The sequence below is a fragment of the Aythya marila genome, assembly GCF_965140915.1.
Source record: "Aythya marila genome assembly, chromosome: 2".
NCBI lineage: Eukaryota > Metazoa > Chordata > Aves > Anseriformes > Anatidae > Aythya > Aythya marila.
The window spans coordinates 49,375,879-49,389,434 of record NC_139043.1 but is presented as its reverse complement, the minus strand read 5'-3'; the positions used below and the strand labels follow the sequence as shown (position 1 = coordinate 49,389,434).

The window sequence follows — 13,556 nt, the reverse complement described above, 5'->3', positions numbered from 1 at the left end:
AAAAGAAGAATCTGCAAATGAAATAGAATAATGTAAGAGCAAAACATGCTTATGTAAGACAGTGAAAAAAGGATTGAAGCACAGGAAAAAAGTGATCAAGAAACAACTACTAAGTTTCAGGCAATAAAATTACAGAAGTATACCCAGGCTGATCATGCAAGAAATCTAGAGGTAGAAAGGTGGTGGGTTTCCCTGAACCCCATATGGGGCCGAATACCATGCATCCCATGGTCCTGAAGGAATTGGCTGATGTAGTGGCCAAGCCTTTCTCTGTCATATTTGAAAAGTCCTTCCAGTCCAGCAAAGTCCCTGGTGACTGGAAGAAGGGAAACATCACTCCCATTTTTAAAAAGGATTGAAAGGAAGACCTGGGGAACTACAGATTGGTGAGCTTCACCTCTGTGCCTGGGAAGATCATGGAACAGATCCACTGGGAGGGGAGGAACTGGTGGAGGAGGAACCCTTCCAACCCAAGCCATTCTGTGTTTCTGTGAAAGGTAGGATAACTTCTGGTGGGTGGTTGGTAGAGAGACCCTAGTGCATCCCTTGCAACTGGGCCCCTGACATGCATCACTGAATCTGGCAGTCCAAGACCATGCATATACACAGTCACTTGTAAAGCTAAAAAATGGTGCTCCAGAGTGAACCCACCACTCAAAGAAGGTAGTTAATGAGATCCTTCCTCAACTAGCCCAACACTTGCCAAACAGCTCTTAAAGTGCCAATTTTCATACTCACTGGCTATACTTACAGCTCCCAATCAGAGGGCGATAATGTTATAAATACACTATCAATAGGCAAACATGTTATAAAGTGTGGAGCATGGTGTTTCCATAGCATTGTCCCAACTGCTTAAATATCATAAAAAACAATGGTGAACTTGAGGAAAGGAGTCTACATCATCCTTGTTTCTCTATAATATAGATCCAGATCTAGATATGGCTTATGTAGAGTAAGAAATATACATAAAGTTTTATTAAATATTTAAAAAAAAAATCTGGAATATGAATTGGTAAGAGAGATCCAAGTGAACAATGAATCCTGAGCTGCACAAAAGATATTTATGTTAGTGTTTGCTACACAATCACCTTGTCCTATAAGCCCAGGAGAAAAAATAAAGTGCAAACAAACAAACTAAAAAAGTCAGTGTTGTTACTACCTAAGAAAATCTGTCTGCTATCAACCAAGGGCAAATCTATCTATAGTAGTAATGCAGTAATGCAGATTAACACAGGCCTACTATAAATTTAGTAAATCAAATCTGTTTCATTATGTTTATTTGTTCTTCCTGTTGAAAGAGACTGGTTCTTTGATATCAAAGTACATCAATTCTTCCTAGGTGCCTTCAACTCTTTACTTTCATTGCAAAGATGGTTTATTTCAGTATGTTCAAAAAACTGTTGGTCATAAAAAGTCAGACAAAGAAAGGAGGTTTCAGATGCACACACATTTGTCTCAAACACGGAACTTAAAACAAATAGTTGCCCACAGAATCTGCAAATCCAAAAACCCAGTTTTACTCTTCAGCAGATTACCCACAAACCAGCCCCAAGGACAATTTATCTATTTGAGTGCCCAAGGAGGAACCATCTAGATTAGAGAGAGTGCCTAAAGAAATATCAATGTCCACTCTTTCTTAATACATTATAATTGGAAAATAATGTTCTGTACCTTTTACAAACAATTAAGCTTATAATAAGCAAATGGTAACTGTGTTGGTCCATACTTCCTCAGGAGATTTGTTAAATTCCTCAAGCACATCATTTAACATGTATTTACACTTGCAGATCACCTTCACTGCAAAACAAATCTCTCTTTCAAAACATGAAGACCAGTTGCCAAAAAACATGAAGGACAGATATATATCTGAATAATGTTTCTTATTAAAGTTTAAGCATGGGTTAAGATTAAATATTTTTACTACTTTCTCTATCAGTACTGTAACAATACAAAGTTTTGAGACATATTATTACAGCATTACGGTTCTGACGGGGGCCAAGAGCCTGGATGCCTCTGCACAAAATTTTCTCATGCTCATGGGCCACATGTCTTCTTTCATCCTTACTGTTGTCTCTGAAAGCGGGAGAAGGGAGAAATCCAAACTTACTATCACCACAATACCCTCCGAAAGTCTAAACTAAGATGGGATGTGACACTTCTGAGGGATTAGCTTGTTGCAGAAGTGACCAAAAGGAAATTGAAAATCAGACTTCTTGTAGAAAGCTTGCTTCAGACTTCCATGCAGACCAACTACCATAACAAGGTATAGTGCAAAAGATATGTTGTCACCTGTCTGATGGGCTAAACATCAAAACAGAAGGGAAAGAGTACCACTACCTCAGTAAGAAGTTTGAGCCTGAGAAAAATTTGCTCATACAGACAGCCTGTCTCTCTTTACCACTGATGCTCATTGCCTTATTTCTGATTTGTTCTTTTCTTTCTCCCTCTTCATTACCTGCAGCTCACCTTTCTGACTGTCACACACACTTCCATTCAAGTGAAGGTGCAGCACTGTGAAAACGAGCTGAGTGGCACGCTCAGGTTCTGGTGTCACAGCAGGATGAGAACTAAGGGGCTTTACCTTATCTGAGCACTGCTGCTAATGCTAAGTGGAGTAGAGTACAAATGGGCAAGGAAGTACCTAACAGTGGATACACCTGACAGTGGATGAAGTTAAAAGAACAAATGATGTGACTTTAAAATCCTACCAGCTCTAGAAGCATGCAGTAGGGTATAAGCTTGTGAAGACATACTTGACAGTTTCTCAAATGTTACTGAATCTAAGCTTATCTCAGAAATCCAGGAACCGAGAGAAGATGTTAATGTGAAACTAAACAACATGCAGATAGATGTTCTGAAATTAAAAGGATGTTGCAGGTTTTTGCTGTTCTAAACTCCTACCTTTCTTCTACACAGTTATCCATTTTCTCTTGAACTATTCTCTTCATCACATGCACTAAGTATGACAGCCTCAACAGCAAAAATGGAAACAAGGCTTCTATCCTCACAATCAAATGTTAATCAATAATCAAGTTGTTAAACAATATACTTATAAAGTAAATCAAAATATTTTTTTTTCTTTTTCTTTTTTTTTCCAAAACCTACAGTATGCCAGCATGCCATCTCCCTTCCTGCCCTGGGTATGGCTCAAAAGTCTGCTGAAGTCAATGATCACTGAATTAGACATTCCCATGAAGAGAATCTATTGAAGCTCTTGCTGCTTAGAAATGTAATAAAAGTTAAGTACCATTTTCATGTGCTTTGCTCCTATGAAAGTACACCATTTACAGCAAGATGACAGAATGGCCCTCCCTCATTTTGTACTGATAGTGGTCTATACACAAAACTTGACAGAAAAGGACTATAAGTGCAAGTCCACAGCTGGCATAGATTAGTGAATAAAAATAACTATTTTTCCATCAGCTGAACATTTGACTTAGATACTTCAGTCATTTGCTGGCTTTAGACTGGTAAAGAATTAGATTTTAAGGCACTGGATTAAATAAACATATAATTGATATAAATATTATCAGACAATGACACGATTTCATTGAAGACTGCACTGAAGCCTGATTTGTATCAGTAGAGTGAATGAGGACTTCCTAAATATTTTTGAAGACACAACTCTAGTCAATGATTGAGCCTCACTACTGGTGAGGGATACATAGTACACTCTTTCCACCTCATTTTTCTTTGACCAAAGACAGCCCGTGAAGTCTGATGGTGATATCATAATGAGGCATTTTGTGGTATAGACTCTCTATAAATCTATCTGTTTAGACAAAATAAAATGTGCTTTCTCAAGCTATTTCAACACTGACTTATCTTACAGACAATCACATCTATTTGCATGTTCCACTTTTCGCATGAAATAGATGGATAATGCTTAATGAATTATTGTGTGACATCATTTGTTCATTGATGTATTGTAACAACAAACCTACATTAAAAAATTCTTGACCAAACCTTCCCCAAAGCTCCTCTTGTCATTTGTAAAGGATATTAAAAAAAAAAAAAAAAAAAAAAAAGGCACTTATTTACTAGCTACAAGTTGTACATCCTTGTTACCACCAAACATGTCAAGTAAGGCAAAGGCAGAACCATGGTATTTGAGAAGCTCCAGCTAAAAATGAAGCATGGCATAACAGAGAGAACTAATACTGCTCTCATCAGAGGCAGAAGCCATTCCTAAATGTTAAATCTCATCACCTTACAGGAATGGACACTAAGGAATTAGTAAGCCTGCCCCCACCCTCTTAGCCCACCAGAACACTACGACTTAGATCCGAGCCACAAATTTTTCTGTACATTTATAATTTCAGAGAACTCCTCTTACTGAATTCACTAAAATAATTAACTTCTTTAAAGGTACCTGTTGCTGTGCTTGATGAACTGAACCTTTATTTTTTTTTGTGTGTGTGTGTGTGTTGTGTTTTTTTTTTTGTCACTCACACATACATTCTTTTTTTTTTTTCTTCTAATGAAGCAAACAGGGAGGGTTTTATTTCTGAAATTCAATCTAAAATGATGCCTTATGAAAGCAAAAAAATCTTTGTGGGCTAAAATCAAAGATTCCCACAAGACTCCGTGGAAAATAATGATTTTTTGTTTGCTGATGCAAATCTGGCAGAATCAAAGAACAAAAATACAGCAATACTGCTACCCTAGTCCTAGAACACATATAGCTTTTTGATTTCAAAGTGAATGTTTGAAAAAAAAAAAGTAAAAAGAGAACTTGCATCCTCAAATCATTTTAACATAAATATATTTAGGTGTTTAAAACTTCTGTTACTAGCCCCCTGCATGTTCATTCCTAGAATTAAATCATTAGGGCATGAAAAAAAAATGTTATTCTTAGGCCCAGATAAAAATCTGTAGACCAGTACTATGTTTATTTCATTTTTAGGACTCTTCAAATAAATTAATTACATAAGTTAAACTTAATGTGGAGAGCTAAACTCTTCACAGAGACCATGAAGATTGGAAACATTACTCAAACAGGAGGAAATAAATCTGATATAACGGATGGCTTATACTGGTTTACTTCAAAGCCCTGAGATAGCCAAATGTGTTCAGAATACAAGAAGCACTGAATACAGAAGTAACAGAAGCCTCTCTTACTAAACATGCAACTGTAAATAATGGAAAGAACTTCTAAAACCACTTCTCTAAGTGGAAAGAATTTCTTTTATATTCAGAATCTCTGTATATGTATATACATATAATGTATGTATAACAAAATAATCCTCTGAGTCTGCTAATGATTTGCAGCAAAATAAACAGATTTAAAACTAGCCTTAAAGTAGCAAGCCTTGTGGTTATCCTGGTAAGTGGTAATATCAGAACTCGGTTAATGATCTTTCATGAAGACAACTACCTTCTCACCAAGGGGCATTTGGAATCAGTCACACTGCACACTATTAATGGGAGCACAAGACAGAAGAAATGGAAAAATTTATGAACTGATGCTTCTTGTCAGGCAGAAGCTGAAATTCAAATGTTTGTTGGAAATCATTGCTATTCTTCTATAGAATAAAAAATAATAATAATAATAAAAGTAAAAATAAGGAAGAGTTGTGTCTCAAAAACCCAAACTCACCAAGTTTTTTGAAACCTGCAGTTGTGTCATTAGTCATTGTGTAATACCATTTATACAAAACTGGTGAGCTTGGAAGATCATGGACTAGAACTAGTTAGAAATTTGCAACTGACACTGGCAGTGACTGGAAGAAACATTTCAACTAAGTGTGACTTTTCAGTCAAAAATGTCTCTTCTCCAGAGAAAATATTGTATTTTGAATAAAATTTCCTGGTCCAAAACCCTCAAAGTTCTAATTCCAACATGCTTTTATGAATGAAAAAAAAAAAAAAAAAAAAAAAACATTTATGACCAGTGACCCAGTGACAACAGTATGAATTTTTCTTTGCTGAAAGTTTATGAGTGGATGTGGCAATTCAGAAAGCTGAATGGAAGACAATCAGTTTATTATGTTCAGAGCAATCAGAGTAATAGTCATTGAAATATTATAGCCAGAATGCTAGATAAATATTTATGAACATAATAAATATATATTAAAAAGCAGGTGTAAATGCAGGCATGTCACTAATACTAACTTCAGGGTTATTTCCTAAATATTTCAGATATCCTACCTCATTGTTGACTTCAGCAGGTTTTTTCTTTGTTTCTCCTATGTCCAAATAGCTGTGGAAGGATAATATTATTGATTATTTACAGAAGCATCTAACTTACACAGTACAAATATTTTTACTTTTTTTTGGCACCAAAGCTCTTAGAATTTATCATGCCTCATTATAACACATATAGTAACTAATTCAAGATTTTAAAGGAGTGTTAATATAAAACTACAAGGTAGCAGTTATAAGAAGAATAAAAAGCTGGTAAACTAAAACCCGAAGATGATATTAAAAATACAGAGCTGGGTGAGGATCCATCCTGTCATTATAACATGTCCAACAAAAATAAGTCACTGCACAAAACCCAGAAGATGCTAAGAAAATTCCCAACCAGTAACAAGAAAAACATTTAACTCTGGGCCATTACAAAAGATGGGGAGAGATAACCATGTGACTTCACATCACTGGTGATTAGTACAGACTGTCAGTAACCTAGTTGTCAGAAAGAAGCTCACATAGTACTGTGAGATGGATCAATAAACCTCAGCATGATATCAATTTATCAGGATTTTCAAAGTCATCATCTTGCCTCTTAGTTGCTCACCCTAAGTCTGATATATTTAAAGCCTCTCTCCAGACTCAAGTTTAGCCAGGACATTGGCTAGGTTAAGAGGATCTGTACCACTTGCGTTTCAACATGACTTAGACACACCTGAAAACTATATATCCTGTTTTACTGCAGTTGTGATGAAATAATAGAATATTCACAATTATATTAGGAATTAACAAAAAACAAGACTGGACAAGAAAACAAAATGCATCTGTTTGAACATTACTGTACTCCATTAGAGTACATATTCCCACAAAAACACTGCATTAACACAAAAGTGACAATTAAAACACACTGCGATGGACTAGGAGTATGTTGTCAGTCCAAAGAAAAAGGAATTAAGTAAACCTTCAAGCATGAGTAACCCTGAAACTGGCCAACAGACAGGTACCCAGACCACACTAACTCCGTTCCCTTGTTGGAACTCTAAAAGCTTTGAGAGCTGGTCTTCTCATGAATTCAGCCTGCAGAACCTGCAGGCACATCGAGCTGTTTCTACTTCTCATAGCTGTCTCTGCTGTAGAATGCGACACCTCAGAAGTGTCTATCTACCTGTCTATCTCAAGATGTTAAAACTGATGGAGGTTCATGTGCTACAAGTGAAAGCAGTTAAGCTTAGAATTCACTGAGGACAGGGAAAAAATAAGATTCAGTTCTCAGCATAAGGCATCTGTGAAGAAACAAATGCACCACTTGAATTGGAACGATGGCAATTTCAGCTCTTGCTTTTCCTTGGGTATTCTCTCCTTTCTGTTATGCTCCCATGCATGGGTGCCACAAGTTGTCAATCCAAAGTTCAGCCCTGCTTAGTCTATCATAACAACAAATGAATCTGACAAGCATCACTGAAAAAAAAATAAATAAAAAAATTACAAACTTCTTGCTGCTGTAAAACCAGAGTCAGATCCTTTATGACAGAAGCTCTGGTCTCCTACAGATGCAACTGCTTTATCTTTGCCCGTGACACATACAGAAACATACATTCATTTCTCTAATTCTTTCAATTTCTTCCAGAAAGCAATCCTTTCAACTGACCCCTCCTCTCCTCTAGCTAAGAAGTACCCCTAATTATCATTGTCTACAATCTAGTTAAGAACAAGTTCAACATTAAACAATCCAGCCTGCCTTAAATAATGCTTGTAAAAGCATTCCCTACTTTTACAGTACTAATTACATGTAAATACATACTAATAGTGAAGAACCCTAACTCTGAACACAAGAACAGAAAAGATCTTGAGTCATCCAGTTAATCCTACCCACAGCATAGGACTATCACATACTATCAAGGGATATATATCTAAAAGCCTGCTTTTACTGACTGCTTTAGGACAGCCTTTCTGAAGGTACTCTCTTCAGTGACCTTATATACTTCAGTATCCTGTTGCACGTTGCAATCATAAAAGTCCAAAAAGCTCTCACCACAACACTCTGATCATAAAATATGAAATGACAGAAATAAATGCCTTTTCCCACCAAAAATAAATCCAGGGCACTCACTTCTCTACACAGTGCATGCTAATGTCAAACACTTACTTACTTTTAGCCTGTCTCTTGAACATAAAACACATTTAGAGAGGTGAAACATGCTGACAATTAACAGCTTTAACCCATTCACAGGACCACAAAATTTAATACCAAAAGATACAGCGGTTCTTGAGTTGAGCACTGCATTTGACATGGAAGAGAGCAGAGTGGGAAAGGAGCTTATATTTAACCTGTCATACATCTTCTCTCTAACTTTGCCACTGAAGCCCAAGACACTTCAATAACTTTTTAGAAACAGTGACAAAAATGGTAAGACTGCCGACAGAAAACCTGTTCATTACACACAAAGCTTTATTCTGAAATGTCCCAAGCTTTCCAGAAAAATGCTACATGATCAAGACAGCACAGTTCTATAGAGCTGGTACTTTATCATATAAATTCCCAACCACCCCCCAGAAGAGGATTGCTAATTTTGAGATTATTTTTGAGCTGTACAAAAAACACACACAAATATTGAACAAAACTTGTAATTAGGCAGTTGAGACAACAAAATTCACTGCCAGAATTAAGAATCATTACTGATCATATTCAGAGCCACTCAGGAAACCACACATAAAAGCACAGATCTACTCTACAATATTCTCCTAGTCAGTCACTAAAAACCAGAAAATATCAGTTTAATTTGTGTCTTTGTGTCTTCACAGGGAACACAAAGCAAAGTCATCTTTTAAAGAAGAGGAGGAGCTCAGCTATTGTGGTCATAAGAAAGCCAAATGAACAGAAATGGATGGAGATGTGGATAGTTTAGTAGAGTATTTTAGACTTCTGAAAAAAAAGCAAGAAAGGAAAAATTGGGAATTAAATTCCTGGGCTCATCAGCTTTGCCACAACTGTCAACACTCCACCTTTCTAGAGCTTTCTCCCTATTAACATTGAGCACAAACACTGACACTTATCCCTCCGTGAAGCACATCCATCACAGCAACATGCCAATACAGCATGACCTTCAGGGTAAAGGACTGCTTCTCCAATTCTATTACTATGTCAAGGGGATGGCACTCTGAGACTAATGATTATAGCAGGCTTTCTATGGCTCACCTCTGAAGCTCTTTTGCAGTATTTTCTGTCACAAATACCTAACTTTCCTTTTGGCTTGCAAAACAGCCTTTTAGTCTGTTTTGTGCAATGTCTAATAAAAGGGGTGCAGGGGATGGGGGGAGGTCTCAAGTATTGCCACAGTGCAAAATCCCAAATGCTGATTTTCAAGTTCCATATAAATCTTAAGTTAATTTTCAGCCACTCACTTCAGTTTCTTGAAGGCTTCCCTGCCACCAGCCACATACTGCTCTCCACTCTGAAGCTCCTCCAGCTGCCGGACACGATGCCCAGCCCGGGGGGTATAGATGTTACGCACGGCTCCAAAGGGTGCCTTCACCCCACCTGTCACTTCTTTCAGGAAGACCTCGAAGTTGGACACTTTCTTCTCATTGATGACAATGCGGCGCCCCGGGAAGAAAGGATCCCCGTTGCGATACACCAGCACACTCTTCACCATCGGCTGCGAGAGGAACGACCCCTTTGTGCCAGCACTAGTCATGCTTGGTGGCCCGGGACCTGCTGCGTAGCCAAATCCACCGTGGAGCACTGCCTGCACCTGTTTATTTGGGAGAGGTCTTCTGCCTGAGCACCCCTCTCAGCTCCACCCTGAGAACTGCCACAGCAGGGCCGCAGCAGGAGAGCCCACCTCCAGGAGGTAAAGGAGGGAGCCGGCAGCTGTGGGGAGGGATCTCAGCCTCCCCTGGGTTTCCAGCACGGCTCTGCTCTGCCTCTCAAAGTGCAGCTCCTCCTAGGCAACCAGGTCTTGCTACTCCCTGGTGCACAGGAGGTTCACACAGATTGCACTCACCCACCACAACAAAACATCACACGGAAGCGGATCCCAAACAGCAGGGAAATAATGGACCAGGGTAGCTGTGGACTCATAGCCCCCCAGGGTCTTTATCCTCTGGCTTTGCTGTCCCGGAAAGTGACTTGCCTCTATCACGCCAGTTCCCTCTGGATACTTTATCCTATGTCTGCTCTTCCTCCTCCCTGCCCAGCCAGGCGAGAGCTCCTCAGGCAGCTGGCAGTCTCAGCCCAGAACCAGCGGTCATGCCACAAGCAGGACAGCGTACAGCGTGCACAAAACCCTGCTGAATTATTCACCAGGCGGTAGCTGGGGGAAGGAGGGAGAGACGTTGTGCCCAGAGGCGGGCAGAGGGACAGGAGGGCACAAGGCACTGGGAGCGGAAGGAACAGGACCAAGCAGAGCCAAGGAGGGCAGTCGAGGGCAGTCCCTGCTTCTCCACCCCGGTGGCTGTGCCACCCCCTTGTGGAGGGGCACTCCACAGTGAGCTGGGGGTGCCTGGCCACACGGGGCAGTGGGCAGGGAGGGGGGCAGCCAGGCCAAGCCACGCAAGGCAGAGCTGTTGTGAAATGGCAGCGTGGGGCAAGTGGCCGGTACTGGCGGGTGACCGCTGCCTGTGGCCAGTCGTTGGAGGGGCTGCCCTGCCCATGGGTGCCGTTGAGCACATGGGTGAGGTGGCTGCTTGGCCCAGCATTAGTTGGACCCCACCACAGTTCAAACACCCACCCCACCATAACGCCGTGCTTGGCCCACTGTGATGGGCAGCATGGAGGACTGGTCTCAACGCCATGAATGTTGAAGACATGTTTGAGAGGCACAAGGTGTTTTACCCACTGGATGAACCTCGGTCACACACCGATGGCCAATTCTCTGGGTGTATCCCTAAGCGAAGGCCTCCTGGACGCTTATCCCACAGCACTGTGGGGTGGGATGGCAGGAGCTTGGGCTGGGCTTTAAACTTGGTGGCCATGTGGTTGCTCCTCAGAATTTCAAAATATTAAAATCTGGAAAAATCTTTGCTGTCTTTAAAAAAAGATATAATCTTGACATCACAAGAATTTTGGGTGAAAAACACATCTTCGATCACATCTCATCAATTCATCCTGGGATCACTTGTTAAGTGGTCAGTTTTTTCCCTCTCAAGAATAAAACAGACTTTTACTAGACCTTCAAGATCAAATTCACAAAAGTGTTATTCAGTTGGTCAGTGTAAAGACACAGGCAAGCCACAATAAAAGGGTAAAAAAGGAAGTGTCTTCTTTTTGGTATTCCTTGATATTTGTGGGGGGAAAAAAAAAAAAAAAAAAAAAAAAGATTACGAATAGGGCTGAAATTAGGCTTTCACACTTCACAAATTAATTGCAAATATGTACAGTCAGTTGATTTTCTTGTTTTAATGAACCTACTCAGATGATGCCCTCTGAATGTCTCTTTGAGATAATATGTAAATGTTACATATACTATTTGGGTGCTTTTCTCCCATCTAATTTTGCCCATCTGAATGGGCAAAATTAGAAAATAACACAAAATTAAACTGCAGTCTCCTAGTAGTTGTGTAAATTTATTTAGCTATTTGCATTCTGGAAGCATTTAAAAGCTCTTCAATACTTTTATCATTCTTTGGTTGACCAAGTCAGATACAATTTGTTCTCTTCAGAATCAGAGCTCTATTGCAAGAGCTAATATCACTTCTACTGAGCTGGCCCAAACCTGCCATCAGTTAATCAGATACAGGGGTGACTTACCTCTCTAAATGAATCTCAAATGCCAAAGACCACACAGATATCCTTGGGCACAATTTTATTTATTTATTTATTTATTTTTACACAAATAAACCAACAGAATAAAACAGAAAGACAAAACAGTAAAATAACTCATTTGTGATTCAGAGAATGTAATATAAAGTCAAAGTGGGTTGATTTTTCATTCTTTTGAGTCAGACATTTTCCATAGTTCTATGTAGTAAACATGACATAGCAGATATAATAATCGTATTAATATACACATTAAGGACCAGATCCAACCTCTAATATAATAAAAAGATTCCCTTGGATTTCACTGATAAATTGTCATGAAATAATTTCAACTGATATAATTTTGACTTTAAGCTATTTAGAACACTTTATAAACAAATGATCCACTTGAAACTGTATTTTCTTTGCTTATCTTCAACCAAATATGATCTCCATATTATCCAGTGTTTGGGAAGTAATTTTAGATATTACATTATCAGAATAATAGATTGTTTTATCTCCTCGGATTGTTAAAAATGATAATAAATTAAACAAGCATGCATCTCATGGGCTTACTCAATTAATAGATGAGTCTTTCATGTATCCAGACTACAGATAAGTTTTGTTTTCCTGAAAACACTTTAGGCATACATGACTTTAAGCTCTGCTTTCTAATGCTGTGTGTTTTGCTTTGTCCAGGAAGCTGCATAATGAAACACAAAGACTTAGACTCTACCAGACTGTTGCCACACCTTGGGTACAAGGAAACGTAAAACCTGGCAGTAAATAAAGAGAAAATGTCTTAAATTCAATCTGAATTCCTTTAACATCTCCTTTTCCCCACTAATTGTTGCAAGACCAAAACTGCTTTAGACTTCCTGCCTGGAATTTTTTAGTGTACTGTAATGATGATTTTTCCAAATAGATTTCAACACATGTGATGGCAGGAATTTTTCTTTCCTTTTATCTTACCTCCTCTGATGGGAAAATTACCCCCCTGCTGTGAGTTACAACAGGGCAGTTAACCATTACAAAAAGAGCAATTTCAGGGTGAGTGAAGTCAAATATGCTACTGTTATTGGTTAACAGTTAAAGTTCTGTAGACACTGCTGGCTTTCTTATAGTTAATAAAGAGAAACAAGCATATACCAGCCTTGTTTTAATACTGTTGAACATTGATCTATTGCAACCTGAAATTACAATTTATATTAAAAAACATGCTTTACTTACCTGTAAAAACCAAATGCTGATGACCTTCACACTGTTCTGCAGTCATGTAGCCAATGTCAACTATCTATTTTTCGCCAGATTCTACCACTTTCAGCGATTTTGGACCTAATTTGCACTCACACAACAGCCTTGTCATAGGATTAAGCCACTGAATATTTTTACTCTTAAACTCATTTTGACACTTCTGCTATATCAAAATACTGTTGTTCTTTACATCTGACCAGGCTAGTGACAACCACTTTTGCAGATTGCAAAGAAATAGCATTGCTAGTCTTAAAGCAGGCTAAAACTGGTGGGCAAAACCTTTGTCCAAACCTGTGAGTAGATTCTGAATCCTTCAAGGAACTGCAGTGCAGAATTTTGCTCATATTTTAACCTTTACCTAGCTAATAGGTGTGCCTCAGAAAACTCCATCTTTCAAATGCAACTAGTTGCATTTCTGCCCTCTTTTGTTTAC

The 13,556-nt window shown here is 38.8% G+C and overlaps 1 protein-coding gene across 1 annotated transcript in view; it reads right to left on the bottom strand.

The window, feature by feature from the left end:
- Window positions 1-10,400, bottom strand: part of DCDC2 (doublecortin domain containing 2) — a 62,623-nt gene extending 52,223 nt beyond the window's left edge. Inside the window, 2 exon segments of the mRNA XM_082754411.1 lie at window positions 6,151-6,202; window positions 9,535-10,400. Of these exon segments, the coding sequence (XP_082610537.1) occupies window positions 6,151-6,202; window positions 9,535-9,827 (345 nt within the window). The 5' untranslated portion in view covers window positions 9,828-10,400.
- Between the last annotated feature and the right edge of the window lie 3,156 nt (window positions 10,401-13,556).